The 18178-nt window shown below is 41.2% G+C and overlaps 1 protein-coding gene across 1 annotated transcript in view; it reads left to right on the forward strand.

Annotated features, from left to right (window-relative positions):
• Positions 1 to 18178, forward strand: part of LOC132396483 (ankyrin repeat domain-containing protein 31-like) — a 137956-nt gene that overhangs the window by 99731 nt on the left and 20047 nt on the right. Inside the window, 6 exon segments of the mRNA XM_059974024.1 lie at positions 106 to 248; positions 4351 to 4510; positions 5844 to 5859; positions 5861 to 5928; positions 6698 to 6786; positions 6916 to 7015. Of these exon segments, the coding sequence (XP_059830007.1) occupies positions 106 to 248; positions 4351 to 4510; positions 5844 to 5859; positions 5861 to 5928; positions 6698 to 6786; positions 6916 to 7015 (576 nt within the window).

Consider the following 18178-nt stretch of genomic DNA (forward strand, 5'->3'; position numbering starts at 1 on the left):
GTAATACAGTACCTGCGATAGGAAAGCATAGTCCACATTCAAATTATTGAAATAAGAACAGATAACTTGAGTGATAGTTTGTATATTCTGCAATTATCTATCAAGGTTGGACAGCACTTCATGAAGCTTCTTGCAGAGGTTTAACTAAGATTATACAAGAATTACTGACAGCAGGTGCTGATGTCAACTGTGGAGGAATGGATGGGCTATCGCCATTGCAAGATGCTGTGAGCGGCTCTCATTACGAGGTATGTGTGTAGCATCAGAAGTTTAATTTTTTTAGAAAATAATTTTAAATAACGAGTGTTATGCTGAATCCATACTGCTTTTAAATACCCCTCCCTTTCCACAGTCTGCCCTCACGCTTGTGAAACAAGTAGCATAAAATTAACATTTTCAAGTGAACAAGCAACTGTGGAAATCAGCCTACGTGATAACTGATGACTGAGATATTGTGTGTTTCATCCAATTAAGACTCAATAACATGCTTGAAGGAATTCCCTTCCCTGTAAATTCCAGTGGTGTAAATGGCATAGCAATAAAATATTAACATATCAATAAAAATTATGGATTTATTTAAATAGGGAATATAGAGTAAAATTACATTAACTAGGTAAACCAAAAAAGGTAGGAACTTGGTTGTTTATGCAAAAAAAGGTAAGAACACATTGGATCAAATGTGTTTTTGTTGTACTGTAATAAATCCAAGAGCCCTGAAGTCATCTGAAATTTAGGATTTAAGCATTGTTTGTAGTTTATTTGAATGATAAAGCTTCTGCATTTATCACAGAATTTCTAAATCAAGTATATTGAACCACTGTCCTCACAGTATAAAGTTAAGTCTTGTTTTATTCACTTTCGGCCAATTACTAAAATGCCCAATTTGGAAAAGTCAGGTACAGACCGGAAAGTGGCGGCGGGACCAATGCGGCAGGGCCCGGGTCCCAGTGCGGGTCACAACCTGGTATTTGGACAATTCAAACATCAGCCCAGATGGACTGAAAAAGGCAGGGTGTTGGGACTTTAGGCGAGGGTGGGGCTGTTCACTGCTTCGCAACACTTACTCTGCTCTTTGCAAGCCGAGAGGCTGAGGCGATGGCCTGCCACAGGCTTCATGTCTGTGAGCATCACTATGATTTGCCTGTTGTGTGAGGCTGAGGCTATGGGCTTGCTCTGGCTGCTCCAGGCAGCTGGCCAATGTTGGGGCTGTGGACTCACTTTAGTTCTGAATGCTGTTGCTTGCTTCTATTGTTTGCATGCTTTTTGTTCTTTTCTCTCTCTGCACTTTGGGTATTGGTCTTTTAATTTAATTGGGTTCATTGGGGTTTATTGTTTTATGGCTGTCTTTAAGCAGACAATTGGCTCTGGGTCTGTACTACTGGAATTCAGAAGGGTGAAGGGGGATCTCATTGAAACCTTTCGAATGTTGAAAGGCCTAGACAGAGTAGATGTGGAAAGGATGTTTCCCATGGTGGTAGAGTCTAGGACAAGGGCACAGCCTCGGGATAGAGGGGCACCCTTTCAAAACAGAGATGTGGAGAAATTTCTTTTGCCAAAGAGTGGTGAATTTGTGGAATTTGTTGCCACATGGGGCTGTGGAGTCCTGGTCGTTGGGTGTATTTAAGGCAGAGATTGGTAGGTTCTTGATTGGACATGGCATCAAAGGTTATGGGGAGAAGACTGGGAACTGAGGTTGAGGAAGGAAAAAACAGGGTAAGCCGTGATTGAATGGCAGAGCAGACTCGATGGGCCAGATGGCCTAATTCTGCTCCAATGTCTTATGGAATCTCAAGGTTGTATAATGTCTACGTACCTAATAATAAATGTACTTTGAACTTTGAGAGTGTATGGAGCAAGCTGTGATTGAGGATGTTGAGAATTTGGTTGTGAGTGTGGGCGAGACATTAAAAGTGTTTTTGGAGCCAAGGATTTATTTCCTTGCCTGGCATCTGTAGGGGCAGCTAAAAAAAACTTTCACTCCAGTTTGATGTTGTACCTCTAATTACTCCCCAGTAAACAATTTTTTATGTGCATTTAATTATTTCAGTAACTTATGAAAAATACTATTTTTTGAAGGAGATTAGCATGCATTAGTCATTCTGGAGACTAGGCTATAAGCAGCATCTCCAACACCATCGCACTGAGCACAGGGGCCCCCAGGGCTGTGTGCTCAGTCCACTGCTGTTCACTCTGCTGACCCATGACTGTGCTGCAACACACAGCTCGAACCACATCATCAAGTTCGCTGATGACACGACTGTGGTGGGTCTCATCAGCAAGAACGACGAGTCAGTTTACAGAGAGGAGGTGCAGTGGCTAACAGACTGGTGCAGAGCCAACAACCTGTCTCTGAATGTGAACAAAACAAAAGAGATGGTTGTCGACTTCAGGAAGGCATGGAGTGACCACTCCCCACTGAACATCGACAGCGCCTCGGTAGAGATTGTTAAGAGCACCAAATTTCTTGGTGTTCACCTGGCGGAGGATCTCACCTGGTCCCTCAACACCAGCTCCATTGCAAAGAAAGCCCAGCAGCGTCTCTACTTTCTGCGAAAGCTGAGGAAAGTCCATCTGCCACCCCCCCACCTACCCTCATGGCATTCTACAAGGGTTGTACTGAGAGTATCCTGAGCCGCTGCATCACTGCCTGGTTCAGAAATTACACCATCTCGGATTGCAAGACCCTGCAGTGGATAGTGAGGTCAGCTGAGAAGATCATCGGGGTCTCTCTTCCTGCCATTACAGACATTTACACTATACACTGCATCCGCAAAGCAAGCAGCATTATGAAGGACCCCACACACCCCTCATACAAACTCTTCTCACTCCTGCCGTCTGGGAAAAGGCACCGAAGCATTCTGGCTCTCACAACCAGACTATGTAACAGTTTCTTCCCCCAAGCTATCAGACTCCTCGATACCCAGAGCCTGGACTGACACCAACTTACTGCCCTATTGTCTTGTTTATTATTTATTGTAATACCTGCACTGTTTTGTGCACTTTATGCAGTCCTGGGTAGCTCTGTAGTCTAGTGTACTTTTCTGTGTTGTTTTTTTTTACTGTGTCATGTAACACCATGGTCCTGAAGAACATTGTCTCATTTTTACTATGTACTGTACCAGCAGTTATGGTCGAAATGACAATAAAAAGTGATGACTTGACTTGATGCTTGGGCTGAATTTGATTAAGTTGATAGCAAAGACAATGACAGCCTGTGAAGTTGATAGTAAGGACAAGGACAAAAGGAAGGAGGAATGGTAGACTCTACTGTAGCAATTTAAAGAAGATAATATTTAACAGTGAACTTGAATAGTACAAAATTCAGACACAAATATACAATCTAACATTTTTAAAATTTAAAAGTGCTACAATTTTATTGCTACAAGGGTTTAGGCACGGTGTTAGTTATGAGATAGGAGTAAATAGCTCATTTTCTACATAATATGTACATAATAGGCTATGCTTCTATGCCTTCTCATGGGCTAACATTTCCTGTTAGAAATGAACTAATGTTTCTCTATTGGCCAGTATTATGCCAATGTTAGCATATAGTCCAAAGTCATCCCAATACAAAATGGAATGATCCTGCAGATCAGCAGGGTCTTGATTGATGTCATACTTGTGGGCCAGAATAATTGCGAGGCATGAAAGAGAAGGAAAACCAGCTCTGAGGTTTAGATTTAGACAACTTCAATTCTGTCAAAGGCTTCTAATATATCTGAATTTCTAACATTTGAAAATATTCAAAAGCTACTAAAAATCATTGAAAAAATAAAAGTCTTTACAATTGTTAAGTTCTTATATAAAATAGAAACACATAAATATTTTTAAATAATTAAGCATTTAAGTAAAGTGAATTTGAAATTAGAATTTACCTAATAGTACTCTTTGTGTGTTTATTGAGGTTTATAAGAATGAGAGATGATATTGAAATGTAAGTATTCCCACTCACTTTTAATTTGTGAAGCTCAGAAGAAATATTGTTTTTGTACTGTGTGAAATGTAAAAATTGTGAAATAAAAAGATGTTTATTTGGAGGCAAATCCAATACTGTACACCAGAAAATCCAGTAGTTTGGCATTACCAGTGTACCAAGGGTTCCTGATTAACGGAGTTTTACTGATGCAATGAGGATTGAAGAAATACATAATAACCTGTTAGATAAGGATATATTAAGAATATATACACGTTGTAATATATTTACACAAATACTATACAGTGAAATAAAGATCAGGAGCTCAGATCATAACTTTATACTTTCAAAAATGAGATGTGGTTCTGAGTGGAAAAAGTGGAGATTCATCCCAAATTGTTAGCTAAAAAAATTATCAAATTTGTATATCTTTCTAGGCTGTGAAACTACTACTTCAGAATGGAGCTGATCCCATGCAGAAGAGTGAAAATGGGAAGAATGCTTTTGATGAAATTGTAGATGATAAGATTAAGCATCTACTTGAGACCTACCATAATAGTGAAGTGACTAATTGTGAAGAGCCACAGCCAGTCACAGGTTGGTACTCTATCAGTTTAAGAAGATTCAATGGAGAGTATGAAGTGTTCTTGATGCAGAATTTTCTCTTAGTGAATTGTGAATTCTTGATGAAAAGACAACTAACAGGCAAGGTTCTAATGTTGACTTCAGGCCTGATGCAGAGCTTGGCTGGTGTCTGAAATGCAGAAGACCGATTATGCCCAGTGGAGTAAGACATATCATTAGCATAAGGTTTCGGTATGTTCTCTTCTGGCAGCTAGTCAATAAGGATGTTGAAAAATCAGTCTAGGAACTCAGATTTCAAGGGAAGTCATTTTGGTGAAGTGCTATGGAACTAAATATTGGAATTCAAAACTATGAGGCATAAATGGTTAGTGCAATGCTGTTAGAGCTCAGGGGTCGGAGCTTTGAGTTCGGTTCTGATGACGTCTGTAAGTTGCACATCCTTCTCGAGGGCACATGGATTTCCTCTGGGTGCTCCAATTTCCTCCCACAGTGCAAAGACTTACTGGTTGGTAGGTTAGTTGATCATGATAAATTGTCCTATGATTAGGCCTCCAAGAGGACCACAATCTTGTCGTGGTTTGGCAGCTTGCATGTCCCAATGACCCAGAGAGCTATGCTGTCTAGAGTTGGAGCCTTATGCTTTGGTTTTTGGTAGGGTCACCCATGCCAAACAGGTCAAAAGGTAGAGATCAGACTAAGAGTGGTCCACCAGTCCTTCAGGTTCAGGGGTTCAACTCTTGGCGAACAGCCCTGACAGGTCAAGCAAAACTGTTAAGGAAACAGCAACGAAGAATCCTCTACATCTGTGTGTGATAGTATGACCAAAGAAAAGGTGGCGCTATACCATACAGGCAGAAATGAGGACCCTGAACCACACCTGGGCACAATAGAGAAGATAGCCAAGAAAAGAGATGGAGGACGTTCATTGTTGCCCTAATTGTCAGCAGCTTAACGAGCAGAAAGTAAATAGGTCGATTGCCGGGCAGTGTGGCTTATTGGACTGAAAGGGTCTGTTCTGTGGTGTATTTCTAAAGAAAGAATGGAATCCATAGAGAGGACGTGTATTGGGCAGGTAATGTCTTCTCTTTCAAAGGGGCAATACTCGTTGGCCACAACCTGGAAGTTCATAGAAGGTTGCATCACATCTAGTTGCAGAGAATGACTTAGAAGCAGCAAGGATAGGCTGGGTTCGGTGATGGGTGATGCCTCCTGCATGGTTTTTCACTACAGTGTACTGAAATCTCAGAGTTGCATTTTCTCTATATTGAACGTGCAAGTATTTCCAGTGCTTAACCATCTGTTTCTGGTAATTCTTCATCTTAAAACCCAATATCTTCCCGTTCAGATCAACAGTCTGTAGAACGCACAGAATGAGAAGCAGACCAAGGGCACTGATGAAAATTTGCATGCATCATTTAATGTTCCTTTTGGTACTGTTATATATTAAAAGAAGAGACTGAGACCGTACTTGCAGACTCATTTCCTGGGAAGGGCTCCAGTCCATCTTGCCTTTTAGGAGCTGAAAGATAAACATGTAGATCTCTGAAATAAATTGGTGCTATCTAATCTGAGAACTTGTCACCTGTGAACCTGAGTTAATGTCTATCCTGTTGGAAGTTTTATCATTTGCAAACCCAGATTTGTCATTTGCTTGATCAATTTGTGACCAATTCGCTGAATTGGAAAGATCTGTAGGGATAAATGTTTAGTGCACTGAACACTGAATTCCTATCGCTGGGACACGTTATCTACTTCTAAGATAAGTTTACTTCTAATGTTCCTTTCTGTGCAATGTGGCTCATCTGGCAGCAACTTTACTGTTTCTATAGAGTTTATTTTATGAGACCAAGTTGCTAGCTCAATTCTCAACCCAGCGCAGATGGAAAGTATGCAAGGACTTGGCCAGATTCAAACCCAGGACAACTCACCTTGAAGTCTAGTGCAGATGCCACTACACCACCGGCCAGCTAGTCTCTAAGATAATATAACTCTGTACTAAATTCTTAGTGAAGCTGAGGTGAAGCATCTTTACCTGTAATTTTTTACTTGAATTTCTGTTTGTATATATTTACAAAACTGCTGCATTGTGAAAGTAATGCAACAGAATGAAATGAGATAGAATACTGCTGTAAAGAAGACAAAGACACTTGATTGACATGGTTATTTTTGATACATCTGTGAATGTTATGTATTTTATAGGTCCTCCACATGATGAATGTGTATCTTATGATGTTGAGCAAACAGCACCAACTTTGCAAACTAATAAAGACTTAGAAAGTCCAGAGTTTGTAAGTGTCACAGAAAACAAATATTTTAGAAATTGGAAATGTGTTACTCAATTCAATGACATAATTCAAGTCAATTCAAGTCATATGTAGTTTAAATATTATTGAATAAAACAACATTTGTCTTTTCAGAATATTTCAGAACATGAATCAATTACAATAATGCTGAAAGAAATAGAAACAAAGCAAGAAAAGATAACTAAGTTTGAACTCAAGGAGCCTGAAAATGCAGGTAAGCAGATTATAGAGTCTGTAACACTGAGGTGAACAAAGAATGTGAAAAGGTTCCATATGATTGAGGATTGAGTAATCAAAAATTTATAACAGATGAGGAGGGATACTGAGTTAAGGTTACCAATAAATTGAGTTTCAATTTGGTTCGGGTAACTAGTGCTGTGTAAGGGTCAGAAAATATAACAAAAATTTTTTGAGATGAATGCAGTAAGCTGCAGAGTCCAAGAAATCAAGGAAGGATTTGGAAGATGCAGATGTTGATAATGGTGGGGGAAAGAGAATACATTTCATGGAGGATTTTAAAAGAGAATTAGAGGTCACAGGAAAAGAAAATGCCAGAGTGGAAAGCAATGCACAATGATAATTAAGCCCATGACTTTGCTGCATGATAGTTAGTGATGGAGGGGTTCAGACAAGCTTTTACCCTACATCTTTTGGGATTCCCTGACTCTGGCCTTTGGTCCCCAATGCTCTTTGCTTTCCCACTGTTGGAAGAAACAACAGCTATTGCTGCCCTGCTTTCCCCTTCCAAAACCACACATTTCTCCCTTTACTCTATCAAGCCTTTTCAAAACTCTTCAATCACACTTCCATCCTGTTTTCTAAATTTTCTTACAATGTAAATCAGTACAGAGAAGTATAGTTCCACAGAGTACCATTGTACGAAGTATGGAACTTGGAATTTTGAGCGTCTCAATGTGATGCAGTGAGAGAAGAGGTGTTATCTCTAATGCTTATAACAGATAGCTAACAGGAAAGCATATCCTATGTATCAAAATAAGCACACATGCAGCAAGTGTCATCGGCTGAAGGAATTTGAGCAGTTTCGATTTGTGACAGGAAGTAAAGGGTAATGGCCAATAGATTCTTTTGTTTTCACAGAGCACAGTACATAGTCTTGTACTTTTGTAGTATTTTAATTTGGAGTTAAATGTAGGGGATATGACAAACAAATCTGCACCTGATGTAAAATTAGCTGTGTAGTTCAAAGCTTTCAAATGCAGCATGACAAAGATGATCTGGTCAATTGGGCAGCAAAGCAGTAAATGGAATTTAATCCAGAACAGTTTAAGGTGCAACAAGAAAAGGGAACATGCAAAAAATGTAATGGTGTTATGTGATGAGAAGAATGTCAGACTACTAGTTATTGACTACAGTTCTGCCCTCAAGCAAACTCATCTTCGAGTTTCTGGACCTGGTACTCAACACCTCACTTTGCAACTATATACTTGACTTCCCGACCAGCAAGGTGTAATCTGTAAAGGCAGGCAGCAAAAACTCCGCCACAATCCTCAACTTTGGTGCCCACAAGGCTGAATCTTTAGCCCCTTATTTTTTTTGCTTCAAGCTCACAACAGTGTGGACAGATTTTACTCTTGAGTCCCTCCATCTACAAGTTTGTTGATCTCACCACCATAGCGGGCCAAATCTCAAATAGAATGATTTGGAGAATAGGAAGGAAACAACCTGGTGACATGGTATTATGACAACAACCTTTACCTCAGTGTGAGGATATTTTTTTAAAAAAGCTGATCACTGACTTCAGGAAACAGAGGGGCAGACATGCCTCTGTTTGCATCAATAGTGCTAATGTATAGATGGTAGCAAGCTTCAAAGTCCAGGCATAAATATCACCAATAACTTGTGCTACTCCTTCCGCACCCAAGAAAGTACACTAGTGTCACTACTTCCCCAGAAGGCTATGGAAATTAAATTTTTATAATGCACCTTAGAATGCATTCTGTCCTGATGCATCACAGCTTTGTATGGCAACTGCTCAAGTAAGAAACTGCAGAGTCTTGTGAGTACTGTCATAAGAAAATAAGAAATAGGAGCAGGAGTAGGTTCAACATTTGAGCCTCAAATTTTTAGTCAAGTGGTTTTGAGCATCAGAGAATCAGGATGGTGGGGTTTCAGCTGTTGGGAGATCAGGGTCAGGGGATGATTCAGCGATTATAGACAGAGTGACAAGTTTAGGATTGTGTCATAAAATAGGGATACGGAGATCAGAGCCTCCATCAAGATGGAGAATCAGAGGAGAATCAGATTCTAATGAGAGGAGAATCAGGGAGTCCGGGATAGGGGCCCGTAAGCAAATGCCAGGACTGTTCAGATTAGAAGAATTGAGGCCAGACATTGTGGTCAGGGTGATGGGTGATACAAGGACAGCAAGGAATAGGAAGTCAGAGCTGGGAGTTGGGTTGGGGGCAAGTGATTGGTTGGTGATATTTGGAAACTATGTGACATATTGGGGAGGGTTGATTAGCAACATGAATGATAGAAGCTAAAGAATTATCCCAGTGTGACAAGTGCTGATCTTGCCCACATCCAGTTCAGGTATATAACTCTGGAAAATATCCACTTTTTGTTGTGCAACTCCTAAGAAATTAGTACTATTCCATTGAATCTCTGGGCACTTGTGCTTCTGATAAAATCTAAACCTCATGTCTTCTGAGCATTATGAATGGAGACTGTGTAGCTCCCAAGCATCTGATCCAATTGACTTCATTGAAACTGGTGTTAATATGAATAGTTTTACCTTTTACCTGCACCTTAACCAGCAACAATTGACTGAGAGGCTTATAAGTTTACCATGGTTTCAAAAGTCCAGTGATTAACAATAAAATTGTTCTGTGACTCCCTGGTCCACACGTCCCTCACCACGGATCTCCCACCTGGCACTTATCCCTGCAAGTTTAAGTGCTACACCTGTCCCTACACCTCCTCTCTTACCACCATTCAGGGCCCAAAACAGTCCTTCCAGGTGAGGCAACACTTCACTTGTGAGTCTGTTGGGATCATCTATTGCACCCGGTGCTCCCGGTGCAGCCTCCTCTACATCAACGAGACCCAACGCAGATTGGGGGACTGCTTCTTCGAGCACCTCCACTCCATCCGCTACAACAGACAGGATCTCCCGGTTGCCACCCACTTCAACTCTGCTTCACATTTCCATTTGAATATGTCCATACATGGCCTCCTCTACTGCCATGATGAGGCAAAACTCAGGTTGGAGGAGCAACACCTCATATACCGTCTGGGTAGTCTCCAGCCCCTTGGCATGAACACTGAATTCTCCAACTTCCAGTAATTCCCTTCTTCTCCCTTCCCCATCCCAGTTTCACTCTGCCTTCCCCTCCAGCTGCTTATCACCTCTCTCATGATTCTGCCGCCTTCTACTACACAGTGCTTTCACCTTACATTCCTTCTTCACCTTTCCGGCCTATCCCCTCCCTGCTTCCCCTCCCCCACCCCTTGACCTTTCCTCTGATTGGTTTTTAACCTGACACCCACTAGCCTTTTCCTTCCCACCCTCCCCCCACCTTCTTTATAGGGCCCCTACCCCCGACTTCTTCAGTCCTGACGAAGGGTCTCGGCCTGAAACATTGACTGTTCATTTCCATGGATGCTGCCTGACCTGCTGAGTTCCTCCAGCTTGTTTGTATGTGTTGCTTTGACCACAGCATCTGCAGTGTACTTTGTGTTAACAATATTAACTTTTGTGGTCAGTAAAATGAATGAACATGTTAATTGTTCAACTGAATTTTATGTAGCTAAAGAAGAATGTAAATTCTGTCCCATTGATTGAGGCAATTAGTTGTAATTTAAACTCACCTTGATTTTGGATAAAATCATTTCCAAACAAAGAGAATGTTATAGCCTGGGGAAAAGTGCACACTCAGGACAACAACTACTTTTTCGAGTTTTAATTCCTTTATCTGTTCTAGATGTTTAAGTGCCAGAAGAGGGTCTTAAAACAAAATGAACAACTTTAAAATCAGGCCCCGCCGTTACAATCTCCATTTAACCTTCGATCCACACACTTGTGTCTCAACCAATTGCGTATGCAGTATAAAAATACAAAGAAAATCGCACAAAACTAATACAGTACTAATAACGGTACTAATATGGTAGTGGCAATTCTGAAGGAACACAATACAAACAACATTAGAATCCCGCCCAACCCTGTATCTTATACATAGCAGCGAAAAATGTAAGCGAATACATTTCATCTAAGACGTCTACTACTTTTAAGTACACATGTGCTGAACCCCCTAACGGAGACTGAACATTCACGTTACACAGTTACATGCACAATCAGTCATGATACAATAAAGTTAGACAAAAGGTACACTTCGGCACAACTTTTACAAGCTATTGCCTGGTAGTTAAATTACAGGAAGATTGACCTACTTGGCCGGTGATGAACATTGCAAGCCACACTATCTAGCGCCGAGTTCTTTATTCATGAAAATCTAAAACATCCATATGTAAAACGTGTCAAATTACCGATATTCTCGAGTTGCCAACAAGTATAAACAAATTCACATGGATATTGTAAATTACTGCTCACTTTTCCTCACCATGCCTAGTACTTCTGGGGGAACTTGATTCCAATGCCCCAACAGCTTCGACAGCAGAAATCAAAATGGTCTCCCCACTATCCCATGTGTGCGTAATGATGTCACCATCTCCACTTTAAGGCACAGACACCTATTCTAGCATTACTCAGATGAATGCCCAAGTACACTTTTAACGATACTGAATAGCATTCGTTGGTCACCCGGTTACATTCTCCCTTGCATTCAAGTAATTGTCCTCGATTACTCGCTCACTACCAAGGTACTTTTAACTTCTTTAACTGCTTCTCTAAAGGGAACTGAACTAAGACTAACCAGTGTCTCAGACACTGCTGCCGGACATATGGAGGCCTCAGCAAGAACTGACCTTGGTTCGCGATATGGGTTAGGGTGCTGTCCAGCATTTACTCATTTACTCCTGCAGGGTGCTGCCCAAGGAGTTCTCCCAACCTCCGCCCCTGCATTACTAGTCGTTGGCTCCCCAGTCTCAGTCCCAGAAGGTGTCTCGTTTTCAGAATATATGCTGTATAGGCTGGGGTCAAGGCTCTGTACACCCTGTTCTGACATATCTTCTACTACTATCACACCATTTTCTGAATCCTCAGAATCTGATTCCTGCCCCAGGGGTGAGCTGGCCTGAGTTACTGGAGTTTGTAGTCTATTTTAGGAAGCTGGAGCGGGATGGTTCTCACAGGGCCTGATGACTACTCTGTTTACCCTCTTGCTAGGCCCACCCTCCATCGGTTCCACAGTGTGTGTGTTGCCTTATACCTCTACCACCCTGTAGATGGTTGGGTTTCTAAGCATCTTGGATCTTATTACAGCCTAATGGTATGTTCCTCAGGTAAACCAGCACATTCACATCAACGTTGGGACAGTAAACTTTGTCCTCCTGCCAGGCAATGCGTTCTGCTGCCTTCTGTTCAGAGTATTCTTTTGCACTGGCATGCACATCCCTCAATTGGCCCTGGTGTACAGCTAGCGTTGGAGTGTTCCCTTGCATCCGACCACTCACATCACTAGTACCAGCTTCCCAAGCTTGAATCCGCTTAACCCTACAGCTGTTAAGACCAGCAGTAACCAGTGCCGGATCAAGAGCAGTGCCGCGATTGATCAAACTACAGATCACCACAGCATCTTCTGAGACAGGTTCAGGCTCCCCTGCAAATGGCTGCCTAGAAAGTGCATCAGCCACGGTACTGCTCCGACCCGGATGATACTGGACATCCAAGTCGAACCCTGACAGCTGAGAGATTCATCTCTGCTCCACTGCGCCCAACTTGGCAGTTTTCAAGTGGGATAGGGGGTTACTGTCAGTGATTACAGACCAAGCAGGAATGTGCTCAGTATCTTTTCCCAATATTCAGACTACTGTTGTTTTTCCAGTAGTGTGCATCTGTGTTTCCTGGCAAACATCTCTCCCATCAGAATCCAGCTTCCCTTCTTGGGCAGTGTCTAACTCTGCATAGAAAAGTTGCCTACACTGACTGATAATGTTCATGCCTACAATACATGGGATAGGTGGCTCGGTGCCACCAGGATCCCTGACTACTAGAAAGCCACAATTTGGTATCTTCATGCCCATTGCTTCAACCTCTAGCTCTAGATACCCAAGGTAAGGAATATCAAGACCGTTTGCAGCTGTCAGCCTAAGCCAGCCAGCAGTGGACAACATGTCCTCGTCCTCTCCATTCAAGTGTTCTTGAAAGTACTGCTCAGTCAGGGTGCTTACTTGACTATCTGTGTCCAACAGACAATGGACAAGGACCCCTGATATTTCAAGCTCAGCAACTGGACATATTCCTATGGCGCATTGCAGCAACTGGTCACGGGATGGCAGTACATCTTGCGTATCTATGAGGTTCCACCAAATTGCCCGACTCCCAACTTCTTGAGGGCAGGAGGATGCAAACTCCACTTCCCTTGCACCCTGCTTCTGTGGGCAATCCTCGGCCAAATGCCCTCCCACATGACAATTGAAATATATCAGTTGCCCATCTTCTGTGAACCTAGGCTGTAAATTATGTCTGCTGCGAGTAGCATGTGTAAAATCCCTCTGTAGAGTGAGATCTTCCACTGCTTGAGTCAATTCACAAAGGGCTTTGCCCTGCTCTGCAACTACTTTAAGGACGTCTTCTAGTGTGACAGACTCAGATTCCCGAGCTTTAACAATCGTGCACTGTGCCTGGCTACTGCTACACTTTGACTTTCCAGACTTTGTATTTCCCAGGGGCTCTTCTGTGAGTCACAGACGATCCTCCTCTCGCACTTCTATCATTGAGGACTCAGTGGTTCAGCACGAATCTGTGGAGCTCCCTTCTGAGGGAAGGAACCCTGATCCCCTCTATAAATTGATTTCTTAGTACCACCCTCTGATTGGTAGCGGCATCAGGAGAGTGCTTCAGTATCAAATTAAGTGCTTGGGCTAGAGCATGCGAAAACTCCCTTACATCTTCACCCTTAAGCTGTTTGCGACTGTAGAAGCTATGCCACCCCTGGGCTGCGCTACGCTTGTCTCTAAACGCTTCCCTGAGATAGGTGAACAAGTCATCAGCCCTGTCTGCCCCAGCAACACTGTGTATATGTGTTTCCTCTAAGGCTGCACCACTGAGCAGGGACATGACAAAGTCATACTGATCCTGGTCAGACTGATTTCTACTATGAAGTGCACGTTGTACTTCTTCAATAAAGTCATCAACAGACCTCCCATCTTTCTCAACATTCCCCGTAAATGGAACAATGTGTCTTTCCCTTGGGACATATACATAGGACCTTTTGCTTAATGTATCCATGGCTACCATGACCTCATCATACCTCCTATGCAATTCCCTAATCCGCTCATTCAAATCAACTTCAACTGGTTTGTCCCCTGAGCGTGACATAGTGAAAGCTCAAGTCTTTAAAGTTTTCACAAGCCTGCAAAAGGAGTTGCTGCCATCCTTTGCTGAAAACACGGTTGCTTCACGGCCCATCGTTCCTGGATCCATGTCACCGCTCTGCGTGCTGATGTCAGTGACTGATGTCCCGAGGCTCCACTGCATGTCCACAAGGCAACTGGCGCTCTCTCCTTCCACCCAATGGGAACACGGTCCTGTCTTCACCAGTATTGTATTAGATATTGTAGATTATACTGCATACAACAATCAGAGAACCTCTAAACTGGCTTGGAATTAACCCCACTCCTGGTACCAAATGGTGTAGCCCGGGGAAAAGTACACACTCAGGACAACTTAAAGGCACAGACACCTATTCTAGCATTACTCGGATGAATGCCTAAGTACACTTTTAATGATACTGAATAGCATTCGATGGTCACCCGGTTACATTAAGAAATTTTGTGGGTTGCAAACTTCTGTGGCACCATTATTGCAGTGGAAATACACAGGGCTGGAATGGCCACCAGTTGCTTTAACCTGCCAGTGACTTGTATCTCATTTCTGGAGAAATTACCATTTACAAAATGGAGTTATGTGCCAATACCTATGACTGTAATTTTATGATTTCAAAGTTCAAAGAAAATATTGAAGTAACAATATATTAACATATGTAGTACTGTGCAAAAGTCTATACATATTGATAGCTAGGGTGCCAAATACTTTTGTACTGTACTATAATAATTTTATGTATTGCACTGTACTACACCCACAAAAAAAAAACAATATTTCATGACACATAGGAGCAATGATAAACTTGATTCTGACATGGGTTTCTACTGTGGACTGAGTGGGAAAGTGGAAGGGAGAGGGGAGGGAGCAGGAAGCACCAGAGACACATTCAGTAATGATCAATAAACCAATTGTTTAGAATCAAATGACCTTGCCTAGTGTCTCAGAGCTGGATGTGTCAGTACCTGCACCACCCCTGGTACTCTTTCTCTGCCCCCTGTCCCAAACCCCCTCCTGTGGCACTCCACACTTGTCATTTATAACATCTTTTGCTCCCGCCAGATTTATAAACTTGCTCTCTGTTCCACTTTGACAAATACATTACTGTTCCAAAGTCTTGGGGGGGGGGGGGGTGTGTGTGTGTGTGTGTGTGTGTGTGTGTGTGTGTGTGTGTGTACGTACATACATATACTTTATTTTAGGAATGTGAAATGTCAGAATAATAGTAGAGAGAATGATTTATTTCAGCTTTTATTTCTTTCATCACTTTCCCAGTGGGTCAGACGTTTACATACACTTTGTTAGTATTTGGTAGCATTGCCTTTAAATTGTTTAACTTGGGTCAAATGTTTTGGGTAGCCTTCCACAAGCTTCTCACAATAAGTTAATGGAATTTTGTTCCATTCTTCCAGTCAGAACTGGTGTAACTGATTCAGGTTTGTAGGCCTCCTTGCTCACAGAGAGCATCTCTGAATGAAGAAGACGTCAAACCTTGAAGTAGATGGGCTACAATAGCAGGAAAGGATGAACGTACACTTTTGTAATAAATTATGGTTGTTAACACCAGGATTTCATAAGCCTTTTAACAAGTCACTATGGTTAGCCATTATCCATATTGCAACCAATTGTTTACAAATCAAACCTCAGGAATTTCCCCAAGGCCAGAACTTTATTCAGAATTATTATTTAAATAGTAATGCCAATGGCAATCAGCATGGAGATGAAAGCAAACAAATTTTATGCCTAATATTTGACAAACACAATCATTTTATTTTATGATAAAGCCTTCTCACACCTGACCTGAGTTTTATTAGAGCTCCCTGACATCACATTCTGTCAAGCACTGCCTTATTTTTCAAAGTACATGTTGCCATCACCACACCTCCAAAATTCAAATCTCTTGTCTGTATTTTAACCAAGGATTTTATAAAGTCTGGAACAAAGTGGCTTTTCACAAAATAATATTTATTTTTTATTTGGAGATGCAGCGTGGAAAAGGCCCTTCCAGCCCAATGAGCTATACCACCCAACAACCCAGCTATTTAACAGCAGCCATCATAGGACAATTTACAATAACTAATTAACCTACAAACCTATATGTTTTTGAGTTGTGGGAAGAAACTGGAGCACACAGAGGAAACCTGCACAGTCATAGGAGAATGTATAAATTCCTTCCAAAGAGCGTCAAAATTGAACTCTGAACTCCAACGCCCTGAGCTGTATTAGCAGTATGCTAATTGCTACACTATTGTGGCAATTTTAAATAAATTGTAAACATACAGAATTTGGTCAAAAGCAAACCCACAGAAAATGCCACAAAATTCTTTCAAGAAACCTGAATATGCAGTCAGTATTAAATATAAGAGTTCAATACCAGCAGTGGCAAAGATATTGTTTCAAGCAACTGCATAGTGAGTCAAGCACAGATACAGTAATAAACATAACAAGTGGTTCTAGTAGTTAATTATGAATTTTTAACAATTAATGAAGATGTCACACAAAAAGTACGGCTAATCTCGGTATATAAGTGGTCAGTTATAGAATAGTCTTCTTCAAACACTGGGCATCAAAAGTCAATCATTATAGCTTTAGGAGATTGCTGCACCCTCTTATGAAGTTAGGATTGGGTTTGTTTGTTTACATTAATTTGCACTATTTACAAGTATCTCCACAGGCAATAGTGAAGGATATTACATATGCAGTAAGGCATAGAAAACATTTAGATTGGGGCAAGTAATATTTATGCAAGTGTCAAATAGTGAGCCGAGCCATCTCATCTCACGAATCTAAACCATCTTCTAACATTTTAGCCTCCTAATATTTGTTTTTTAAATAGACACTTAACCAACCAAGTCAAATAAACTGGTAATTTATGTTTGGTAAAGTTTGTCGATATGGAGTTGCACGCATAAATGTAATGGGTCATAATGGCTCCTGTGGGGCGCCATAATTTGTGCAAAAAGAGATGGCTTCTTTTTGCCTATCTCCCAACACCCCACTGGCATCAATCCAGTAGCTGATCTGCACTGTGAAGCAGCCCACAAATAGCAATTAGGTCAAAGTTAGTTTAAACCTAGACCAAGTCCACAAAGCACCCTATAGCCTTCTAAATAATGTTATCTGTGTTTCTGGTTATTCCTCTTTTATTGATATTTTGCTTGATTTTGATTGGGGCAGACTGTAGTCAATGAATCACTGTGCTAAATTGAACCGAACTGACCTTACTGGAAATTCCTAGACTGCTTCGAGGACTCTGCAGTTTAATGTATAATATTCTGTGTTTTATTCGCTTGTTTTTACCATCTACACTTTATTTTCTTTTTTTGCATGTTGGGTGTTTGATGTTTTCTGTGAATGGGTTCCATGGTGTTTCTTTGTTTTGTGCCTGTCTGTGGGAAGATGAATCTCAGGGTTGTATACTGAGTACATACTTTGATAATAAATATATTCTGAATCTTGGAGTTTGAACACCTTGTGCTGATGATCAGAGACAGCTAGAAACTGTTGAAAAAACATCTAGGTAACTTAAAGAAATTTAAAATAAATGTTAAAATAATAAATGTAAAAAATACATTCAAATTATTTGCAACCCATGTAAGTCAATTAACTTCACCATCCCTAGACAAGCAAATATTTGCTGCACTCCCTCTAAAGCAAGTATATCATATGCAGAACATTGCTCCAGCTGTGGTCTCTGCAAGATCCTAAAGAATTGTCGTAAGGTTCTTTCACTTTTATACTCAAAATACTCTTGTGTTAAAAACAATCAACCCATTTTGCTTCTTAATCACCTGCTGCACCTACATGTTGGCATCTGAATAGTCTAAACAATACTCCCATTGCAAGACAGAATGTGCTGGATGGTAGCATCTTGAAGAAAATACTAGTGACACTTCATGATGGGTTATTATATAA

Source organism: Hypanus sabinus, chromosome 7 (assembly GCF_030144855.1).
Source record: "Hypanus sabinus isolate sHypSab1 chromosome 7, sHypSab1.hap1, whole genome shotgun sequence".
Taxonomy (NCBI): domain Eukaryota; kingdom Metazoa; phylum Chordata; class Chondrichthyes; order Myliobatiformes; family Dasyatidae; genus Hypanus; species Hypanus sabinus.